The sequence below is a fragment of the Halichoerus grypus genome, chromosome 3 (assembly GCF_964656455.1).
Source record: "Halichoerus grypus chromosome 3, mHalGry1.hap1.1, whole genome shotgun sequence".
Classification (NCBI taxonomy): domain Eukaryota; kingdom Metazoa; phylum Chordata; class Mammalia; order Carnivora; family Phocidae; genus Halichoerus; species Halichoerus grypus.
In genome coordinates, this window is record NC_135714.1 from 121,381,456 (window position 1) to 121,406,421 (window position 24,966).

The 24,966-nt window shown below is 36.0% G+C and overlaps 1 protein-coding gene across 6 annotated transcripts in view; it reads right to left on the minus strand.

Moving 5' to 3' along the window:
- The window catches only part of INPP4B (inositol polyphosphate-4-phosphatase type II B), an 802,990-nt gene that overhangs the window by 136,151 nt on the left and 641,873 nt on the right, over nt 1-24,966 (minus strand). For all 6 annotated transcript variants that reach the window (XM_078069264.1, XM_078069263.1, XM_078069261.1 and 3 more), the window contains one exon: nt 20,494-20,602. In XM_078069264.1, the coding sequence (XP_077925390.1) occupies nt 20,494-20,602 (109 nt within the window). The remainder of the gene's footprint in view (nt 1-20,493; nt 20,603-24,966) is intronic.

The window sequence follows — 24,966 nt, forward strand, 5'->3', positions numbered from 1 at the left end:
TAATTGAAGAATTACTGACTTTTATAATCATCATCTAAGAATTGGTCAAGCATACTATGGGGGTAAGGATTCCATGGAATGAAGGAATCTTTGGATTAGGAAAGACAAAGGAAGCATTTCAGCAGGGAAAGGAATAAACCAGCAAAATACCAGCCAAAGTGAAAGAAGAGCGAAGTTCACTTGGTTGGTGCAGCACTTGCCTACATCTCTTTGCATCCAACTGTCACAGCATTTTTCATATATCTTGTACTCTGTGTTGAGTATTTATTATTTTCTCTACACTTACCAGTTAAATTACTAAAATTCCCATAATTCCATTTCTTATTTAGAAATATTAGAATCCAATGAGAAAAACTAACATCCAGGGAGCACTCCTCCTCCCCTTCCATTTACACTAATGACTTTTAGGGGAAAGTACAAGTTTCTTTAGGAAGACAACACTCTTTCTTGTAAACATATAATGAATATTCCCATAATTTTATTTATGTATTTATTTATCGCAATGATTAAAAGAAAAACCCTTGGTTGCTTGGACTATTCAGAAGCTAGGGCAAGAAGCTGATGAGGGATACAGGTTTGTGAAGGCTAAGAAACATGTCGCTAGTGTGTGACACTTAGGAGAATTTGCTCTTAATTCTGTACTTACAGACTTTTACATTTCAGAAGTGGGAGCCTAAAAATAAAACATACCTTAACTACTTATTATATATATTTCAATGCAAATTAAAGCAAATGAACAAAGAACAATGGTGAGGAGGAGAAAGAAAACATTTGTCCCTGCCAGTTATCTATAACTTTTTCTGGTTCATCTGATCTCATGCGGAGTGTGCTAAGGCCTCTAACAATAAAATCACCACCTGTGATGTCTTCCCTTACTCATCTGTACTCAGACCCGATACAAAGTTCAATCCACCACAGTGGATTAGGAAATGAAACAACTCCGTGTTATTTTTGCAAAGAAAGTGATTATCTAAAGATATTGGTGGGTCGTGGGGGTGGGGATGATATTTGATACCCAGCACCTCTGACAGCAGAGAGAGACTTAACTACAGACCCAACATAGAAAGCAACGTGCAGTAGCTGCTTGGTGGTCCCTTTCCACTGATCTCTTCTGTCATAATTTGCTTTCTTCTGTCAACTTCTGGGTACTGACAGGCCTTCCACGGCTTAGCTCTTGGAAAGCAGAGTTCTGGAGGCCATGTGTGGTCTTCCATCTTTCTCTTCCCATAACTGTCCTCTTTGAGGGTGTCATGCCTGCCCTCTCATAATTCAATCCCATGCATTCTTTTGACTCCTGTCACCATTGCCTTCCTTCTTTACTCATCTCATACTTCCCTGGCATTTCATTGTTACTTTATTCCTGAACATTACCTACTTTCATTATTATTTTTTTTTTAAAGATTTTATTTATTAATTTATTTGAGAGAGAGCGCGTCAAGGCACAAGAGCAGGGAGTAGGGGCGGGGGGTGGAGAGGGAGGAGGAAAGAATTCCAAGCAAACTGCACTGAGCATGTAGCCCCACGTGGGGCTTGATCCCCCCATCCCAGGACCCCGAGATCATGACCTGAGCAAAAGCCAAGAGTCGGACGCTCAACAGACTGAGCCACTCAGGCACCCCTACTTTCATTATTTTTTCCTACATATTTCTAATTCTGCAAATTCCTTTAGACTCTCCTCTCCATTTGAGTCTACTACATACATTTTCAAGATTTATTTCTTAGGTGTTCTTTCCCTATTACTTTCCCTATTATTTCAGTGGTCCTCAAATTTTAGCAGGCATACGATTCACTTGGGGATGAGGAGAGGGCCTGGGTGTTTGTTTAAAAGATGCAGATTCCCTGGCATCAGTGGGTTGTAGCATCTGTAGCAGCCACCTCAGGAAATCCAGCTGATGCACAGGCACAGCTGAGCACTTTTAGAGACACCTGCTGCCCTTGTTTTGGCTGTGAATCCCCTCTAAACCCTTGATCTTGCTAGCAATGACGCTGATAAAGGTCCTTTTTCTCATTCTAACTTTCAAGTTCCTTGTTCCTCGGTTACTCTTATTTCCATGATATCCTTTACAAGGCTAGCTTTGTACTCCATCTTTATATCTAGCACAGGTTGTTTTGCATCCCTTCTCATTATCAGTGCTGCCTCCCCTCCCTATTTTCATCAACTTTTCATCTTTTCCCTCCCAGCATACTCCCTTTCCTCTTCTTCTCCTTCCCCAATCTCCATCACGGGACACTCCTATAACTCCCGCCCCTGCTCTTAAGTCAGTCTCCATTGGAGCAAAGTTACATAGCGGGCACTGGTTCTCCCCGTTAGGTCATTTAACGACGAGCGTCTTACCTTGTGAGGTAGAAAGATTCATTTTCCACAATAAAAACCAATGTTGATGTCCAGGATGAAGTAGTATGGTGTGGAAAAAAAAAATATCGCCACCCACAAAATAATTTTAAAAGTACATAAATTTCCTTTACCTATTCGGTGCCTTACTTTAAATGGTAAGTTATGAGTATAATTTAATTATTGAGATAAAAAAGAATATAGCTAAACTCTATTTTATAGTGGTCTGAAATTTAAACTGAATCCAAACACTTGAATTAACTATCAATCAGACAAAACCAGAAGAAAGACAAAGTATTTGCTTGGACAAAAAATATTTTATAGGATGTCAATAATATAGCAAATCATGGACCATGAAAATTGAAATTAATTTTGTAACATTTTTCTACTGATGAAACAGTGAATTAAAGTGTATATCTGTATGTATGTATGTATGTGTGTGTATATATATATATATATATATACTAAAATATATATCTATTTAATTATGTATCAGTTTAATTAGAAAACAGGCACAACACACACACATACCCATAACTCACAGGGGCATGTGCATGTTGTTACCAGAGGTGTCATATTCTCAAGTTGTAAAGAAAAATAAAGCACATAGTGAAATAAGATTCGTATTCATTTACTCTAATTGCTAACCAAAATACAACTAAAACAATGACCGTATGTTCCTGTGTGGTTATTCCAAATCAGTTGCTTCCGGCTGGTCCTCCTTATCTCCCCATCCTCTAGTGTTGGCACCTTCCAAAACCCACTCCTTGGGGCACTTCCTTTTTTTAGTCTCCATGCCCTTCCCAAGTAATTTCATTTAATCTTCTGGTTTAAATACTTCAGTTGTGATGATTCCCAAATTCAGATCTCTAGCCTAGACCTTTTCCCTGAACTCTAATTAAAAACAAAAGCTCTCCTCTTCACAGCTCCAATTTATCATGTCCCAAACTGAGCTCCCTATCTGCTCCTCACAACCAGCTCCTTCTGTACACTTTCCCATCTCAGTTCATGGCAGGTCTGTTTGATGTGGTGTATGTCTCTTCTCTTCCTCTTTTACCTTTGTCCATTTTCTCCCCCAGAAAATTCTGCCTTTTCCTTCAAAACCTAAGCAGATTTCAACCATTTATTTCCACACTCACTGCAACAACCCTGGTGCAAGCCACCATCATCTTCTACCCCACAAACTGGTCTTCCCATCTCTATCCTTTACTCTAAGACATTGAAATCCTTGACTTAGCTTAGGGTTGAAGGAGGCAGGGGGCAGGCGAGGAGAGAGAAATAAAGCAATTCTTCCTTAGTTTCCTGCTCACACCCAGATCCTGGGACTTGCTCTGCCACTTCTCTGAGCCTTTCCTCCCCCACACCACCATAACCTCCACCCCTTAACCCATTTGCCCAACTAAGCCATTATTTTGGTATGTAGAGTCATGGAAGAATATAGATTAGAAATGAAGAAGAGGCAAGGAGGGAAAAGGGAAGGAAAAGATCAGGGAGGAGGCACAGGCAGAAGAGGATTAGGTTTGAGGAACACAGAAAAAAATGACAAAGAATAATGTGCCTCTGCTTCTGTGGCAGAACTAAATCTCCAGAGAAAAACCTAAGGACTATTTTTTCCCAACTCAAGCACTACTTGTAAAAAAACGATCTCTTGAATCCAGAGAGAGGGATAGACATTCTCTCAGTTCTAACGGAGAAGAAAACTATGTGGATAATAAATGAAAATATACACCTTAGTGCACTTGAATATACCCTTTTGGCTTCACAGGGTTTAACAATGTGCTTCATGAAATTGTAGAAGGTAAAAACATACCTCTCTGCTTCCCCCATTGTATCCTTTCTATTTTTTGCAAGAAGTATGGCTTAGAGAAAAGAACTAAAAGGCAAATGGTATTTGTTTTGTTTACCTTGTATGGATTTCACTTATATAATTAAATTAGTTATATGATAGAAGCTTAAATTAATGTTTATCTTTGAATCAACTCTTTTTTTAAAAAAAATATTGGTTTTATAGAGATTTTAGAATCAGTGTTTTGAATAATACACTTGATTCTGCCATTTATTAGCACTGTGACAGAAGATGCTAAGAGGGAAGAAGTCCTAAAATTCATTTCAGCTCAACCTACCCTCAAAGGAAATCTACCTATTGTCTCTGATCACAGTGGTTTCTACTGTCCCACTTTTCAGTTTGCAAGTTCTTATCTGCAATTTCTTAACCATTAAGATCTCTTTTCTATTTACAATCTTTCCTTATCCCTGTTCTTGTCCTATTAAAAAATTTTCAGGCACTATTATATGACCTTTAAATAAACAAAGTCCAATGTGATTTCACTTCCTTCTATGGCCTATTTCCATTTATTCCTGAATTCACTTGTCCTGATTCCTTTTTTAACTTCCAAGGGTTGGTCACTTCTGTTTCTGACTAGTATGGCTTCTGGTATTTTCATGCTCACTCTGCAAAGGTGTGATGGAGTAATACCCAAATCACGTCCCCTGATTCCCTCTCATCTCAAAAACTTTTCAACTCCATCCTGGACCTTATCCATTCACATGCCTAATATAGAGTAAGAGTAAGTACAAGAATAGAAACCATTCCCAAATACACTGCCAAAGTAAAAGGTCCCTTGACTGTAAACGATCATGAGGGGCCTTTTTGGGGTGATGAAAATGTCCTAAACATTGGAATGTTATGATGATTGCATAACTCTGTAAATTTACTAAAAATCACTGAATCATACACTTAAAATAGGTCAGGCCCAGTGTATGCAAATTACAGTACATAAGCAGAGCATTGAATGGTGGTTGTCAGGGATGCGGGGAGGGGAAAATAGGGAGATGTTAGTCAAAGGGTACAAAGTTTTGGTTATGCAAGATGTATAAGTTCTGAAGATCTAATGTACAGCACCATGACAATAGTTAACAATGCTGTATTGTATATTTGAAATTTGCTAAGAGGACAGATCTTAAGTGTTCTCACCAGGAAAAAAAAAAAAAAGAAGACAAAGATGAAGATGAAGACAAGATGAAAAGATGAAGATAAAGAAAAATATAAGAAAAATAATAATCATGTGAGATGATGGGTAGATTAATAATTTCACAAATATAATACATAACAATTATATATTATATATGTTATATGTCTTATATATATATAATTCTTATTTGTCAATTATACCTTAATAAAGCTGGGCAAAAGTAAGCAAATGTTTTCAGAATATGATATTATAGTGTTGGTGATTATGAGTCTAGGATAAGAATACAGGGAATCAGAAAGTATATTTAAGAACCATTTAATTTTTTCTGTTAAACCTAAAGATACTTTCATGGGGGTTTCTATGGAATTTACACTAATAATCCAAATCTCTTTCTCTCATTATAATAGCCAATAATCACTGAGTCTATAATACAGGAATAGCATTATGCTAAATGCTTTGTAAAGATTATTTTATTTAATCTTGACAAAACTTTGAGGAACAAATATTATTCCATCATACAGATATGGAAGCTGAAGCTTGGGTAGGTTAAGTAACTTCTCCTGGATCAAACAACTAGTATGGATGGTAAAACCAAAGTTTATCCCCAGGTCTTTATTATCACACAGTTTGAACTCTTAATTATGTTATACTACCTCATGAACACGATTTGGCCTACTTTAAATTTGGAAAAATTATAATACAATAACTAACACGGGAAACATCTTTTATTTAGTAACAATGGTAGGTACAGCCTATAAATATTAAAATATCATTGAAGACATTCTCATCTTCTAATTAAAACAAAGCTCATTAGAGAAGATGTATGATTCTATTTTATAACACAGATTAGACTAAAGAAAGAATCTGAAAATCATCTCACAGTAAATTGCTTTCAACAAATATTTAATGACTGCTACTGGGTGAATGCAGTGAGTAAAGCAAAAGGCCAGAGGGACCCAGCAAGATAACTGGTGGATGAGTATGATGATGCCTGTCCTCTAAATGCCACAAGCCAGGGCTGGTAGCAGAGAGGAAGAAACAGGGAATAAATAACTTTTTTTTTAACCTCATCCTTCTTCTCACAAGACCTTGCAAATTTATTTATTTATTTATTTATTTATTTATTTATTTTTTAAGATTGTATTTATTTGTGAGAGAGAGAATGAGAGACAGAGAGCATGAGAGGGAGAGGCAGACTCCCTGCTGAGCAGGGAGCCCGATGTGGGACTCGATCCCGGGACTCCAGGATCATGACCTGAGCCGAAGGCAGTCGCTTAATCAACTGAGCCACCCAGGCGCCCGACCTTGCAAATTTAAATATCCTTTGCATAGCCATAGTTTCAGAGCTTCTTCCTAACTACTCAGTACTATGGCTCTTACATTCTTGAGAGGTCAGACATTCATTTACAAGCAATGTCACATGGCATTGTGACAAAGGATGTCCCATGGCGTCTAACTTTCTATGTATTTTGTCGTTGGAGATTTTTTTTCAGGTCACCTAGTTCTCCATATTTGCTGGAAGGAGAAGTAGAAAAAGGGTTTTACAAAGACATTTCTCTTATTGTACAACTAAATAAAAAGGAAGAGAGGGTGCCTGAGTGGTTCAGTCAGTTAAGGATCTGCCTTCAGCTCAGGTCAAGATCCCAGGGTCCTGGGATTCAGTCCGGTTCCCTGCTCAGCAGGGAGTCTGCTTCTCCTCTCCCACCTCTCCCCACCCCAGCTTGTGATCTCTCTCTTAAGCTCTCTCTCTCTCAAATAAATAAATAAAATCTTTTTAAAAAAGGAAGAGAGATCGAAAACAAAAGTATCCAAAAAAACTAGAGCGCTGTCTGCATCTATCTGCACCACTTGACATAAACTTACTATCCTTTCCAAAACATTCACCAGTGTTTAGATTGACATCTGTGTATATATAATTTCATGTTTTCTTGCAGGTACATTTTTTTATATACATCTCTACGTACCTCATAATCCAAACACTAATAGAAATGACTACATAGTGCTCTATGCTAGTGATGCAAAGAGTGCTTATTCAATCATTCAAGATATTTCTAATATTTTACTATTATGAATAGAATCTACGATCATCCTTGAAAAGTTTACTTTTTTCTTTTATTATTTTGATTCCTAAATAAGTGGTTTTCCTGAGGTATATTGGTAGGGCTATATACAGAGAACCAATGTCTAAATTTTTTTTTTTTTTACTGACTACTATACAGAACAATTTTAGGCAGATTAAAATAGTGTTAACTACCACAACAATTCATGTATTTTTTGTAATTGTAAAGGTGAAGTAATTTCCTCTTAAAATTATATTCTCATTAAAGCCCATAAAGAGTTGAATGGACCAACTTTTTTTTTTTTTTCCTTAAATTTCTATCTGGTGGGCAGCAAAATCAATTCTGGAAAGGTCATCTATAACTTACATTATTAGTTAGAACTAACACTGTTCATTTATTACGAGCCTATGTTTTGTGTTAAATATCTACCAATTGCGTGAGGGTGAATAAGTATGGACGAAGAACCTGAGAGTAGGGACTGAAGTCTAATTTTCTAGCTCTGGTTCTGTTCTTATATGTATAGGTGATTTAATCTTTGGATCTGAGTATTCTCATTAATAAAGTAAATAGGGGAATTTGTGATCTCTGAGATTCCCTGTTGGGAACAGAACCTGTTGGTTCTAACATTTAAAAGATTCTTTAATTGGAAAAAAAAGCAGACTCAACAAAATTATTTTCTTGTTTCCCAAAACTTATTTTCGTATTGAATATATACAATTGACTTTATTAACTAAGCAATGGAAACCGATGGCTTATTTCCTGTATTCTCTTTCTTTCTTTTTTTTTTAAAGATTTTATTTATATATTTGACACAGAGAGAGAAATAGCAAGAGCAGGAGCACAAGCAGGGGGAGTGGGAGAGGCCGAAGCAGGCTTCCCTCAGAGCAGGGAGCCCGATGCGGGGCTCGATCCCAGGACCCTGGGATCATGACCTGAGCCGAAGGCAGACGCTTAACGACTGAGCCACCCAGGCGCCCCATCCTGTATTCTCTTTCCCAGCAACCTGTGCATTTACCCAGTTATATAAACCAGAGTACTAAGAGTCCCTCAACCCTGCCTAGTCTCCCTCAGTATTCAACCAGTTAGATTTCAATTCTATAAAAGCTTTCTTAAAATCTCTAACTCCATAGTCACCCATTTCCTCTCCCCATTAGTATTATAATGGCCTAACTGTTTGCTCTTCTTGATTCTTTTCACTGTGGTTCAAAATACAAATCTGATCCTGTTAATCCTCAGACAAAAACCTGTCAGTGAGTCCCCATAGTCTACAGGATGAGCTGCCAGGACTTGATATAGCAAACAAATATCCTTCAGATTTGGCTCCTGTCCTGCCCACTCTTACACCCTTTCTCTCTCTTCTCTCTCTCTCTCTCCTCTCCCCTCATCTTCCCACCTCCCTCTTCCCTTCTTTTTTCCCCTCTCTCCTCCCCCCCCTTCTTCCTCTCCCTCTCCCTCATTTCCAGATTCTTTATGCTCTTGGCATTTCTGAGCCAAGGACAGTGAATGGCTTCACCATACACATGTGTGCTGTACAGAAACTTGGGAGTCTTTCTTGATAGCTCTGGATTTTTACCTCTCACTCCAAACAAACACACAAAACCCAAACAATTGCCAAGCCATCCCAAATATCTCTGTAACCAATCTCCTTTTCTGTATCTGTGCTGACACCACCCGAGGCTAAGCCATTTTTCTCCTCTGACAGAATCATTCCAATAACTGCTTATTAACTACTTCCCTCATGACAGGGAAGAAGACACTGAATTGTTCAGACAAAGTCCCATCTAACAAAGATTTTGCACTAACAGTATTTTTCTCATGTTACACAAGCCAGTTGTGTGATTCTTCCATGACATAGATCCCATACACACCTTTTTCTTTTCTTTTCTCTAAGTTAGTACTTCTACTATTTTAAAGCTCTGGAAAATACAGTGTTTTTTATTGTCTGGGAATCTACTTATAGATGACTTTCTTTTCTTTTGTTTGCTGCCTTTGAGACCAATGGATATTAATGATCTAAGCTGATAGGGAGCTTTAAAAATATGCTGGAAATTGCTCAGTGTTTAATCTGAGTATAAGAGTTCTTCTTTGGATTAAATGCATACTAGTTGAGATGACATAACAGTGTCATGATTTACATTTATTTTTTTCAGTTTACAATGAGTAAGAAATACAACTCTTGACAAACTATATTATCTTTTCATATTTAGTTTTTTAAGTAAGAAAGGCTTCTTTATGTAATTTGCTTATTAGATTTCACATTATATCCTTTAAGTCCTAATCTTTCTGTTGATTACTTTTTCTTCCCAGATAAAACCAGAAGTCATATTATAATAGCTGTGAAATTAAAACATTTAATTGTAAAAGTCAAATTATCCAAATTATCTTCCTGATCTCAAGATTTTAACCACTCTTTCTAATAATCTAATGATTTCAAAAGAAATCAGCCACATCAATAGTGCAAACAAGGAAATGGAAGGGTGAGAAGTTCAGTGGCTTTCTGAAATCCCCAAATGAGGATTGATGATGTGTTTTATCATTTTAGATACTTTTCTCTTCACCAAATTTATTAACACTAGAAATTCTAGGTCATTTAACAAACTTATTTTCATTTACAATTAAAGTCATTTCTTTAAGGGAAAGATTTAATTTTTAAGAATTCTGAACTGTCACACTACATATAATGCTTCTTGTCTATGCTTCAGACCACAGTTGGCTTCACAAGCTTTTGGGTAGGTGATTGGAAAAATGTCACCAACTGAAATGTTAAAGTCACTATTGCATTACTAACATTGAATCAGATTTTGAGCTAGGCTATTTTTACAAAATTTATCATCTATCCCCTTTCAGAACACATAAAAGTATATTTTCCTTCCTAGTGAGGTGCAAGCAAACACTAACATTCTAATACCTGAAAAGAATGGCTGTTTTTAAAGCTTATGAGACATTTTCTACAAATACTCCTCTATTTCTCTTTGCCAACTCCACAAATATTCCCTATGTTTCTGTTACCTGATACAGTCACACTGATCTTCTCATGCAGAGGAGAGACAGTCCTGTGATAGGCAATCCTTTCACTTCTTTTATTCACTCCCTCAATGAACACTTATAAGTTAGTTCCTGAGGATACTGTGGTAAACCAGATGTACTCAGTCCATGTCCTCATGGCACACATAGTCCAGAGGGGCAGACAGACAATTAGGGATGATTGTACACAGAAGGCTTAAAGCAGCAGTCTAGCTAATGGGTCAGAGAAGACTTGTAGGCAGCACTGAAGCTGAGGAAATTTAGTCTGGTTCATATAGAGGGTGGGGTGAGAGATGAAAACGGAGAAGAAAGTGGGACCAGATGACACATGAATATATTATGCACCTTGAACTTTATACTCCAGGCAAGAGGCAGCTAAGAAATGTTCAACGTTATGAAATCACAAGATTGTATTTGCCTTTTGGAAATATTACTCCAACCAAAGTGAAAAAAATCAGATTGGATGAGAGCCAGTCTGGAAAGAGAGAGAGGGATTAGGAGATTTGGCAGAAGAATATTTAAAAGATGGTGATTCCATGGGTTAGAATTGTTCGAACCCATAATTTATTATCAAAATGAATGACTTCCTGAAAAATAAGAAGGTAGAACTGATAGAACTTATTTTATTTTTTATTTTTTTGGAAGTGGAAATTGAACATCTGGGTGAATGGTGGTGACTTTTATTAAGAAAAGAGATTCTCAAGAGAAGTTTGAGGGAAAGAGATTGAGAGATGATTGAATATGTTGACATTGAAGAGGTTGGATGATACCATTAATGTACAGCTATCTGCTAGATGGGTTATAAATGCATGTCTGGGCGTCATGGGCCATATCTGGGCTTAACACAGAGATGGTGTCAGAAGCCCAGAGCTTGAGAATATGTGGGCAATTAGGCATTTTATGCACATTGATACTACTTTTTTGGAGGGAAACATGGCAGCATTTCTAAAATTTAACCACCTCAACTAAGAAATTTCACTTTTAGGAGTTTATCAAAAAAGAAATGCTCACAGTTTTTAGGGGCGTAAAAATAAGGGTGTATCCTGTGAACACAGGTAGTTATAACAAAAAATTAGAAATAATCTAAGTGATCATCAATATTGTATTGGTTGAATACACTACATTCAATCAATAAAATACTACATTGCTTTTAAAAAATGAGACCTACATGAATTGAAATGAGGCATTGCCAAAACCTTTTTCTGAGTGAAAATATACTTATTTACATATTTTACATAAATAATAGCTAAAAGCTGTTAGGCCCTCACTGTGTGCCCGGCACTGTTATAAACTGTCTGGTGTATATGAAGTCATTAAATCTTCAGAACAACCCTATGAGGTAAGCAGTTTTTCCACACCACAAATGAGGAAACTAAGTTATAGAGAGGTGAGGCAATTTGACTAATGTCACAAAGCGACTAATGCCCAAGCCATGATTCCATCCATATAGGGAGTGGAGTCTATGAACTGTCTGAAATGAAAGTTTCTGCCTTAACCCAGAATGAGGCCAGAAAAAATTGAACTTAGTTATGGAAAATTCAAGAACATCACATTCCAATGAACTTGAGTTTGTGGACTGAGTCATAGCCATTGAAAATTCAAATGGTTGGAAGCCTAGAAGAAATTACACAGGGAAATACATTTAGCTGTTCTAATTGGTTTATTCTAGGGAAAGATATTGGAAGAGGCAGGCTTTTCATTTTATATGCTTCTTTATTCTTTAAATTTATGTGTTACAAGCAAATTTTATTTTTGTATAGTTAAAAAGAATAAAGAAGGAGAAAAACTGCATTACAAATTCGTTTAGGATCATATGCAACTTAGAAAAATCCTTCTATTCCCTTCTATCACAGGTAGTTCAATGCTTTGCAAGCCTAATCATTTCATTTGTACAATATGTCCAAGTCTCAACATGACTATTTATTTCAACATGGTTTATTTTCTTGCTATTCCAAACTATACATATATAAGAGATAAACACCCACTTTCTCTTGAAGATCTGATGCTGTGTACACAGGGAGCTAGCTACATGCAGGGAAGTGCACATGGAGAAGAAAAACCTAGGACATAGTTCTGGCAGCCCTAGCTTTGTATTCGCTCAAAGATGAACTGAGCTGAGAGCTGAGAGTGGCTGAGGAAGACTAAATCATAGATGGAAGAAAATATTCCCCCAAGGAATCAAATTATAATCTACATAAAGAATGAAATTGCTATCTCCTTGAAAATAACGTATTGCCAGGTGCTGGTTCGAAAAAAAGGAATGGATAGGGCTTTTATTAATACCTACTCTTTATTTCCAAAGGGCCCATGTGATATAAAGTGGGGTTTTTTGTGTGTGTGATATGAAGTATTTTTTTCCAAAAGGAAAGAAAATGTATTTGGGAGTAAGTAGGACATGAATTTTAGCTATAACCTATAAGACTGATATTTTAAAATAGACTAGTTTTGGTGGATTGGTCATGACTTCCAAAGAACGACAAATGCCCAGATTTTTTTTTTAACGCAGAGCATTCAATTGATATACTTTGAAGAATTAACCATTTTAAGCCTTTCTGAATTTTTAAGTTTATAAAAGAAAAAAAATAAAGGTGTAAATTATATGTGCAAAAATAAACTAGATGAGACCACACCTGTATGCCACCAGTAACTCTCTTGTTGAGGAGGGAGATTACAGGGAATTTTAATCTTTCTTTTGACTTTTTTACATTTTCCAATAAACATACACCTAAAACCCAAATAATTCAATTAAAAAATGGGCAAAAGACATGAGCAGTCATTTCTCCAAAGAGGACATACAGATGACCAACAGACACATGAAAAAGATGCTCCATTTCACTCATCATCAGGGAAATGCAAATCAAAACCACAATGAGCTATCACCTTACACATGTTCAAATGGCTAAAACTGAGAACACAAGAAACATGAAGATGGTGAGATAAAGGAACCCTCTTGCACTGTTGGTGGGGATACAAACTGGGCACTCTGGAAAACAGTATGGAGGTTCCTCAAAAAGTTAAGAATAGAACTACCCCATGATCCCGTAATCACACTACTGGGTATTTATCCGAAAACAACAAATACTAATTCGAAAGGATATACGCACCCTTATGTTTATAGCAGCATTATTTATAGTAGCCAAATTATAAAAGCAGCCCAAGTGTCCACTGATAGATGAATAAATAAAGAAGTGGTATAATTATAATGGAATATTATTCAGCCAAAAAAAGAAAGAAATCTTGCCATTTCCAATGACATGGATAATAGAAAGTATAATGCTAAGCAAAATAAGTCAGTCAGAGAAAGACAAACACCTATGATTTCACTCATATGTGGAATTTAAGAAACAAAACAAATGAGCAAAGGAAAAAAAAAAGAACAAGAGACAAACCAAGAAACAGACTCTATTATAGAGAACAAACTGATGGTTACCAGAGAGGAGATGGGTGGGGGGATGGGTTAAATAGTTGATGGGGATTAAGGAGTGCACTTGTGATGAGCACAGGGTGATGTATGGAAGTGTTGACTCACCATATCGTACACTTGAAACTAATATTACACTGTATGTTAACTATATTGGAATTAAAATTAAAAAAGAAAATTATTAATAGAAAATATTTTTAAATATACATTATTGAAAGATCAAAATATTTCTACTGAAAAGATATATGACATGATCTATTGGTGCACAGAAAATACTAAACAGAATTGTGATCTCAGACTAAACTGCTCTGCTAGTGAACAACAAGACAAATTTCTGAGAGAAATCCAGAGATCAAGCTAGAGACAGAGAAAGAGCTTCAGTAGGAAAAAAAATTGGTTCTCCAAATCAAATCATGGATGCAGTCTTATTGCTTTCACTGAATATATCTGAATCACTCATTCCCTTTCATTAAAAAAAGAGAGAGAGAGAGAGAGAGAATCTTAGTCTTAAGTATGAAAATGAAAGGTTTAAAACAAACATTTTTGTAACTACTGCCTAGTTACTGGAGAGAGTACAAAAAGGGATAAGTTGGAAAACTGACAGTTTTGCTTAGATATCTCAGCTCTATACTACTAACTACAAATGTTAATTTATGTTTTGTCTCCCCAAATTGAACAGTGGTTAGTGATTCTATCAGAAGAATATATGTATCAAAGGTAGTAGTATGAGGTTTTACATCCAGTTCCCATTTCTGGCTTATTGAATGCCTGTTACACTATAGGCTACATAGAGCTTCCTTTCCTAATGCAATATTTTTCCTTTTATCCAAGAAGTTTTCTATTTATAATAGAGAATGAGGAAACATCTACTTGTATTTCTCCTTATAATAGGAAAATTTTCCTAAGAGTTTTCGTTTTGTCATATGATTACATAACCATTGATCTCATAAAGGTAAGACTGGTTTAACTCTTTGTATTAATGTTCTACTTCCCTTCAGAAAATTCCCCCAAATTCTAATACAGACTCAGGTTGTTGCAGGCTCAACAAGAATATATATATATATTTTTTTTATATATATATTTTATATATATATATTTATATATTTCCTGTCAGTAAAAATTTTTTTTAGTTCATTTTCCTTATAACTTTTCCAAGTGATCTTTTTCTTTTTTCTGTTTGAAATTGTGGGGTAGTAAATGTTGGCTATGTTCTTATCTAGAACAGATGGGGGGAGAGGTGGGAACACCAGGGCATGTCCGCACGCATGTGACATTAGATCATTTGTAGGGAGTTAGTTCTGAGTTCACTCCAAATGAATAGGCAGATCACAGGGGATTAATAGTGTCAAACAAGAGTTGACACTGCCCTTCACTGGCACTTTTTCTTCTTTATAAAGGCTCTTGGTTTTCATGAGGTGCTTTTCCATCTTAAGGAAAGGGTTATGCTTTCAAGTCATGATCCTACTTAGTGAAAGTTCTGTCTGAGTCTGAAATTCCTGCTGAAATCACAAATGATCAAAGCAGGCAAAATATGTGTTGTTATGGCAATTTCCCCCTTTCTTTTAAGCAATAACAGAAGTAAAGAATTGATCATATTTTGAGGGAGGAATCCTCAAGCTTTAAAGAGCTTCCAGGTAAATCACTGACTCCAGGAACACATAGATGTTTGATGTAACAACTGAATACATGGCTTACAAACATCCTAATTTTGGTCCTTTAGAAAAATACATGTACAATTAGGGTTTTATCTCAGAAAAATCTCATATTTACAGCATGAAAACCCTTATAATATGTTCAATTTTATTTGCTCACATGCTATTCAGGCCCAAGTTTTCTCAGATCAAAATTGTTATAGCTTTACTTCCATCATTGGTTCTGTTTTGCAACTATTAATGAATTTGGGATTCTTTAAACACAAATTTCCAGTAATCAAACACAATTTTCTTCCTTATATCAACAAATATTATTTTGCATAGATTTTGCATAGATTTGCACAATTTTCTTCCTTATATCAACAAATATTACTTTGCATAGATTTTCTTTCTTCCTGATACATATCAATTGAGATTCTATATTGAACATTTTTCAAGTTCAATTCATCTGTGACACTATTCCTGTTTCTAGTCTCCACACCCTTCCTGTCTTCTCCCAGCACTATTCACTCACATCTAGCTCTAGTTACACATTATTCTTACCTGGGAAGCTTTTAAAACATACCCATACCTGGGCTCCTTTCCCATGACTTTCACTTAATTTGTCTGGGCTGATATCTTGGCATCGATAAAATGTTTTAAAGCTCCAGAGGTAACTGTAATATGCAGTCAATGTTGAGAAGCCCTACTTTATGTACTACTGATCTTATTGTATTATTATTATTTGTGAAACTTGATCTCCCACTGGTATTTTCAGCACTTTAAATCAGAGACTGTATCTGATTCATATATGAATTCCAGTGCCTGCTAAATTTGAACTTGTAAGCCAAATACTCTGTGGGGTACTCCAGAAGATCCAAATTTCAATAGGATATCTCGTCATCCAAATCACAAACTGTTACAGAAGTATCAGACAAGAACAAACCTAATACAATCATAATTCTGACCTAATAAGGCTATAAGGGGAGACAAAATAAAATATTAGGATAGAGAGTCAAATCAAGTTGAGAAATCAGGAAGACATCATGGAGAAGGTAGAATCTTAGGACGATGATATGTGGAATTTTGAATAGGATTATGTGTATGGTTTTGACAGAACGAAACAAAATAGTGGGAAGATGAAAACAGAAGAATTTCTTGTAAAAGGGAACTGAGTAAGGAAAGAAGAAGAGGTAGAAAAGTGTGAGGTCCATTAAGGAAACAATTTGAATAGCATTTAAGAAGCAACTATAGGAGAAGGTGGTGATGAAAGTAGAAAGTTGGTGGAGTGAGATCACGGATGCTTTGAATGCCCAGTGGATGACTGGGGATTCCCTGAAGGTTCCTGAGCAGAGGAGTAATATACTCAGACATTCGTACTTTAGAAAGATCACTCTTCTTAATTAATTATCTTGTAGCTTTTAAAATGAATTTTTATGGGATCTAAATTACATTATATGAATACTATAAGCAAGGCTTGCTTTTTTTAAAAGATTTTATTTATTTATTGATTTGAGAGAGTGAGAGAGAACATGAGCAGGGGGAGGGGAAAGGAGCAGAGGGAGAGGGACAAGCAGATTCTGCGCTGAATGCAGAGCCTGACGTGGGGCTTGATCCCAAGACCCTGAGATCATGACCCAAGCCCAAATCAAGAGTCAGAGGTTTAACCAACTGAGCCACCCAGGTGCCCCTATAAGCAAGGCTTTCTTATACTAAAACCATTATGTGGTCAATGTATTCATCAAAAAACAGTTCCCTGAGGAAGAGACACATAAATTACATGTGCTCTCAAATGACAATATTTCATTAGTATAGCTGAGAAGAAAATAAGTGAAGGTGAAGTAGTGTAACAGCTATGGTAATTCCCCTAAAAAACTGCCCTAAAATATTAGGGAAGTATCAGAAGAAAAGAGGTGAAGAGAATTCCTTCACTTAATGTATTTTCTTACTGACAAATGTAAGTAAGTGTGTTAGTCTAGTTACTTATTTCATATAGTCAAATTTACTTTCCTGTTATTGCTTTTGACGGACAAATGCAATATTTGTTGTTGAAAAAGCCTGCAGAAAAATAATTTGCATAGTATGATGTCACTTCAGGCTGGAAGTCTTTGTTTAGATCACCTCTTAACTTGACGGACTGGCTGAAACCATGCTCATCTGTGTATTGCCTCAGCAAGCCATATTTGTCCTATATCACTGCCCTATGGCGTATTTTTGAGATCCACACCAAATTGTTTTTTTAATTACAAAATTTCATTGCATTTTGTCAATAAAGTCACTAGTAAAACAATGGGATATATCACACATATCAAAAACCTAAAGCAAATCAATGTTTATAAGCATTGGATGCTCTTTTCTTTTTTCTTTTGAATTTGATCCTAGAAAGCTGTGTGTGTATGTGTGTGTGTGAGAGAGAGATTATGTATATATAAACATCCCAGTGAGAGGTGAAGAATAGTAAAAAATTCAGATATTCATGGAGATATTTAAAACTCAAAAAATATTATTCAGAACCTAACCACACAATTCAACATTTTCTTTAATAGTAGCATATAGTAATATTTTAGGAAGTTACATGGTTAGGTTCCATGTATCATCACATGCCAACTCTTTATATGCTCAACTAGATTTTATGTGCCCTGTGGACAGTTTTCAGTCTTTTAACTGTGTTATAAACTCTAACATTTGATTGAGAAAAACAAATAGGTTAGATGAAGTCTCAAGATTAGAGACTTCTAGTTCCACGCAAGATGGAGTAAACACAATCTATTTTACTTCTCTAATTACAAAAAACACTCTAGTCAAAACCTATAAGTCATTTATCAGAAGAATCTAAGAGGTGGAAAAATGAAGACAGATTGACTAGGTGCCTTGGGACTTAAAGAATAACATGACAGTGAGTTCCATAGTTTTTTTTTTCCTTGTCTCATTTATCCCAGCGATGCAAAATGCCAGGTAAAAGTGGCATCCAAGAAAAGCCAAACAACTAGTAAAGGGTGGCCAAACAGAACAGAAAACTTTTAATCACACTTGTCTATTCTAGGGGTGATATCACAAAAATGGCAGGTTGCTCCCCCACTCAAATAATGGTGCAGCAAGGGGTCAGTGAGAAACGCCCCTCCCTGGTAGAGCCCATTGACAGAAACCTGTATTACACTCCCATTCCCAGTTCAACAAAGAGATGGATCCTTTCCCCATGAGGTCTCTGATAACTGACTTCCAGCCTCCATGAATTAAATAGGAGGTGTCTCTCCCCTCAGAGCACCTGGCTGCGATTCTGATTTCTACTCCCTGCTGAAATAATAAGGCAACAAAATAACTTTCTGCAGCAGAAGGTTTTGAGGGAGGGTGTGACTATTAAGGGATTACCTGAGGGAGTTCCTTGGTGGTAATGGAACAGTCCTTTATGATTACTTTAATGATAGTTACCCTAATCTACACCTGTGATAAAATTTCATAGAACTCCATCTATGCCCTTTCAACCAACCAAACAAACACAAAAACGAAACCTGGAGTAATCTGAATAAAGACTATATCTAAGTACCAAAGTCAATTTCTTTCTTTCTCTTTCCTTCCTTCCTTCCTTGCATGCTTGTGTGCTTTTTTAGTGAGAGAGAAAGAGAGAAAGAGAGTGAGCACATGAGTGGGCGAGGGGTGAGGGGCAGAGAGAGAGGGAGAGAGAGAATCTTAAGCAGATTCCATGCCCCGTGTGGAATGCAATGCGGGGCTCATCTCACAACCCTGAGATCATGACCTGAGCTGAAATCAAGAGTTGGAAGCTTATTGGACTGAGCCACTCAAGCAACCCCCAAAGTAAATTGCTTTAAAAAAAGAAAAAAATATATATATTAGTTTATATATTAATATAATAGTATATCAGTTATTCAATTCTAACTTACTTTAAAGTTTGTTTTTTTTTTTTTTTAGAGAGACAGTGCCAGCAGGGGAGGGGCAGAGGGGGAGGGAGAGAGAGAATCTCAAGCAGACTCCCCGCTGAGCATGGAGCCCAAGGCAGAGCTCCACCCTGAGATCATGACCTGAGCTGAAATCAAGAGTCAGAAGTTCAACCCAACTGAGCCACCCAGGCGCCCCAATTCTAACTTATTTTAATGCTTTCTTCCTGAATATCTGGACACTGAATAACAAATGTGTTATGTGATAAAACTTTTTTAAAAATTCTGGTTTTGCCACTCAGATTTTCTAATACTATTACTAAACCAATATGACTAAGAATAACTATTTTCCCCTAATTTTTCAAAATTTGGGATCATAATCCAAGAAGAGTCATGACTTGAAAAGGAAAGGAAAGTTACTCTTCACACCTAAATAACACTCTTCATGGTTTACATGAGTATAGGCATATTATAGGATAAGCTCAGTACGTGGGGGTGAGTACCTGGGGGATAAACTACTGATGCAATATTTTGAAGTAACTGAACACACAAAAAATTGAGGAAGTATAATAAAATTATAAATGACAGTGATAATACTTTGGTTTTTGTGTCATGCCTTGTCCCTCAGGAATACAAGATTTCTCTGTTAATCTCATCATTTAACAGATAGAGTTCTATATTGCTGTCTCTTTTTCAAAGGACACAATTAAATGATAGACAGTTATGTGCCTGGCCTTAGGCCACAATGGAAATCACTAGTAGGGTCAGACTCATAAATCAGGATTCATGCTCTCCATCAAGTGTCTTTGGCTTCACAGTTAAAGTAGACCATCTTCAGTTAAATCTCCACATGAATACCATTCCATTGAATGAGCCACAGTTGATATTAGAATATATCTATTTTTTAGTAGCATGGTTTCCAGAAGATTTTTCTGCCAGCATAGTGCTACTCCATTAGCTACACACTCAGGCATTTCATTTATTCTAATTTAATTTGTGCTCGAGTATTTTTTTGGACATTCGACAACTTTCAGTTACTTAATGGGTCGGAGATGTCAAGAACTATTCATTGTGATGGACCAAGCTTCTTCATTCTAACCTTATAAACAAACTTCCCCAAAGGGAAGATAATATCATTAATGCATCCTGTCATCACTTACTTTCTTCTTTCCATTTCAAATCTATGGAGTAGTTTCCGAAGACCACCATTCTTAAATCCCTGAAAATGGGCAGCTGGGGCTCCCACAGTGATGACATCGTAGAGAGCATCTGGAACAGTAATGGACAAGGAGATTAACACTTTGTAAACATTTGTCTCCAGCATGCTATCTGCATTGAACATACACACTGTGGGAAGTTTGAGAAATTGTTCTGTTTAATTTTGCAGGACTAACTGAACTCTCATCTCAAGGGGGCAAGAGGAACTAATCAATCTTTCTAAAAGCCACCTGTGCACCTATACAAGTTATAGTATTTCTTTGATTTATGACTACATCTTAATTATATGCTACTGTATGGAACAGTATGTTCCCTCATTCTTCTATATACTTACTGAGATAACATGTTAATTGGTCTTTTGTGTATTTTGCCTTATTGAGTTTTGCATCATTTAATTTGCAATCATATTGAAATTCAACAATAATGAACAATCTTTACAGAGAAAATTTACAGAGAAAAGAACCAAAATATTAACTCATCTTGGCTCAAGGGCAGAACAGTACTAGTGCATTTTAAAAAAATCTATACAGAGTAGTTTCCTTTCTGTGTATACTAAATCTTACAGTTTCGAAAGCATGCTTTTGCAATTTTCTTAGATGACACAGAAAAAATACACACAATGTCTCTAGATCTATTTTCCACCATGACACTTTGGTTTTTTTTATAATAAAAAATCCATACATTTAAATTGAAACTCAATCCTTTGATCTTGAAAGCCATCAAGTTTGATACATATTAAGTTTATGGCTTCAAAACACAGCATCATTTTTACCTTCTAATGAAAAGTATCCCCATAAGAAGGAAGACAGAGTGAACATCTCTTGTTAAACTACATTTTATTTGAGAAAACTAATTTCATAGTAGATCCTTTTCAAATTGATTTTGGTATTGACACTGGTTGTTTTTCAGTTCTCATTTACAGGGAAAACATAAATTATTTTATTAGCTTCAGGTAAACACCATAACTTCTTTATACTGGTTCAATCCAAATGCACCTGAAATATTTTTCTTAATAAAAAATGTCAAGTGAAAGACTTCAGCAACACTGAGAGAACTCAAGGTCACACAAACAAAACAAAATAAAACAATACAGAAAACAAACAAACAAAAAACCCAGAATGTCACCCAAATCAACCTATCAATAAGGCACTTACTGAACAGCCACTCAATAGATTGTTAGTGGTAATTTCTTGCCCTTTTAAAAAGTCACTAATAAACTAAAAGTTAGCTTTTCTTAATATAGCAGAATATTAGACTTGCATGAAATTTAAAGACTTCTTCATCCTGGAGATTTTATTTTATTTTTTTTTTTTTTTAAAGATTTTATTTATTTATTTGAGAGAGAGAATGAGATAGAGAGAGCATGAGAGGGTCAGAGGGAGAAGCAGACTCCCTACCGAGCAGGGAGCCTGATGTGGGACTCGATCCCGGGACTCCAGGATCATGACCTGAGCCGAAGGCAGTCGCTTAACCAACTGAGCCACCCAGGCGCCCCCTGGAGATTTTAATCTAGGGTTAAGAAAAGGGTTTTGGGGAGTCCATAAATATATGCAAATTGTATAAGTATGTCTGTTCTACTTCATGGAAAAGGGTCACAGCTTTCTCAAATGGTCATGAGAACACCCAAAAGTTACCAATACTAAATTCCAGTCCACTTTCATTTATCTGATGAGAACTCTGAGAACCTTGAGAAATGACCTGCTTTGTCTAAAGCCCCAAAGACCTTACACCTACGGTCTTCCGACTTCTAATCCAGGGATGGAAAGCCAGGGGTTTAAGTTACTGACTGGAACCTGAGTCCCTTGGTCTGGATCCCAGTTCTGCCACTTACAAGCTGTGCAGCATTAGGAAAATTACTTAACCTCTCTATGTCTCAGTTTCCTCAGGTAGATAATGAAGTTGAAAGTAGTTAAAAGTGGTGGGCACCTGGGTGGCTCAGTTGGTTAAGCGACTGCCTTCGGCTCAGGTCATGATGCTGGAGTCCCTGGATCGAGTCCCGCATCGGGCTCCCTGCTCGGCAGGGAGTCTGCTTCTCCCTCTGACCCTCCCCCCTCTCATGTGCTTGCTCTCTCTCATTCTCTCTCTCTCTCAAATAAATAAATAAAATCTTTAAAAAAAAAAAAAAGAAAGTAGTTAAAAGTGGTGAGCATTCACTATTACCTATGATTATTTTCCCTATAAGAAGTAATCCTACCAATGAAGCAAAGAAAGATGGTATTTTAAGTTTTGCTTATTTACCATGAAAATACACTTTTCAGTCTGAAAAGGAAAGTAATACTGAGGCTCAGTCTTCTGAATAGAATCAGTTCCTGTGTTAATTTAAAGTAAATGCAAAAAGAAACATCACTGTGATGCTGCCATGGAATATGCTGCATTTCTGCTAAAACCTGGGTGACCAACAATACCAACAATATATAGAAGTAACTAAAAACTGTATACATATGTCCCATTAGCCCAAACTAAATGCATTCCTAACTGAATTTTTTTTTTTTTTTAATTGCCTGTAGACTCTCACTGGATTCAAAAAAAGTTTGTGGCCTCTCCAACATCACCTAGCAAGAGGTGAATAATGAGGGAAGGGGAAATCTGAGTAGAAAGAGAGAACAGTCTTAACTGATGGAGGATTAAGCTTACTTTTGTAAAATTTGCAAAACACCTGACCACAAACAAGTTGCTAAGGCCCCTTGCAGGATCTTGTAAGAGGCCCATTCACAGGAAAAGCCCCAAACTTAAGTTGCACTAGCTTTCTAGTGAATCTGTCTCTTCAATTCACCTATAGTTTCAGCATTTTCCAAAGCTACTTTCTAGGAGCAGAAATTTTCTCTTTGTTCATCCACTCTGCTCAGGGGAATTCTAGTCACCTATGAAGGTACCATGAAACTTGGAAGCAGCAGGTAAAGGAAGAGAAGCAAGTTGCTCAAATATTGTCCACTCTTCATAATAAAGAGCTGATTATTTTTAAATCTAAATGAAGGCGTGTGTGTTTCTTGAATCCAACTATAATAAAGAACTTCCAAGTTATTAACAAGTTCTTTCATATCCAGAGTTCTGACTTTTACTTGTTTCCATTCTATTTTCTGTTTATGAGCTCATCCAAGTTGTAGGTGTTCAATAAATGTCAATAAATAAACAAATATTCTGAGGCTCAATTCAGTTTGTCTTATATGTCTTTTTAGATCATATAAGGATTATTCTTAATTGAAGAAATAAAAAAATGTATATACACTATCCAGAAAAAAATATATTGGAATCTGAAATATATATGTGTGTGTGTGTGTATTATATATATGTGTATGTGTGTGTGTGTGTGTATATATATATACATATATATAAATATATATATATGTGTGTGTGTGTATATATATATACATATATATATATATATATATATATATATATAATCTCCATGGGATGGGGATGAATACATATCCATTCATGGACCATATTACATAAAAGAACAAAGAGAATTTATGATTATTCACATGCAAAAGAATGAAATTAGACCCTTGTCCTATAGTATGCACAAAAATCAACTCAAAATGGATTAAAGACTTAGACATAAGACCTAAAAGTGTAAAACCCCTAGAAAAAAACATAGAGGGAAAGTCTTATGATAATTGGTCTTTACAGTGGTTTCGTAGATATGACGCTAAAAGTATAAGCAACAAAAACAAGCAGGACTATGTCAAACTAAAAAGCTTCTGCATAGGTAAAGAAACAATAGACTAAAAAGGCAACATATAGAAGAGGAGAAAATACTGGCAAACCATAAATCTGATGAGAAGTTAATCTCCAAAATATATAAGGAACTCCTACAACTCCATAGTAAAACAATTAATAACCTGACTAAAAAATGGGCTAAAGGCTTAAATAGACATTTTGCCAAAGAAGACATACAAATGGCCAATGGGCATATAAAAAAATGTTAAAGGTTATTAATCATCAGAAAAATGCAAATCAAAACTACAATGAGATACCATCTCACACCTGTAAAAATGGCTACTATCAAGAAACACAAAAGACAGTGAGTGTTAGCCACAATGTGGACAAACTGAAATCCTTGCACAGTGTAGAACTATCATGGTTCAATAATCTCAGTTCTGGGCATTTATACAAAAGAACTGAAATCAGGATCTCAGAGAGATATAAGCACTTCTATGTTCATGTAAGCACTACTCATAATAGGCAAGATATGGAAGCAACCTAAATGTCCATCAGTGGGTGCTGTATAGGTATAATGGGATGCTATTCAGCTTTAAAAAAGAAGGAACTTCTGTAATATGCGACAATATGGATAATCCTTGAAGGTATCAAGTGAAATAAGCCACAGAAAGACAAATAATGCATGATTCTACTTGTCTGAGGTATCTTGACTAAATTGCTATCGATGTTTCTATAAAATTTAAATTCAGTTT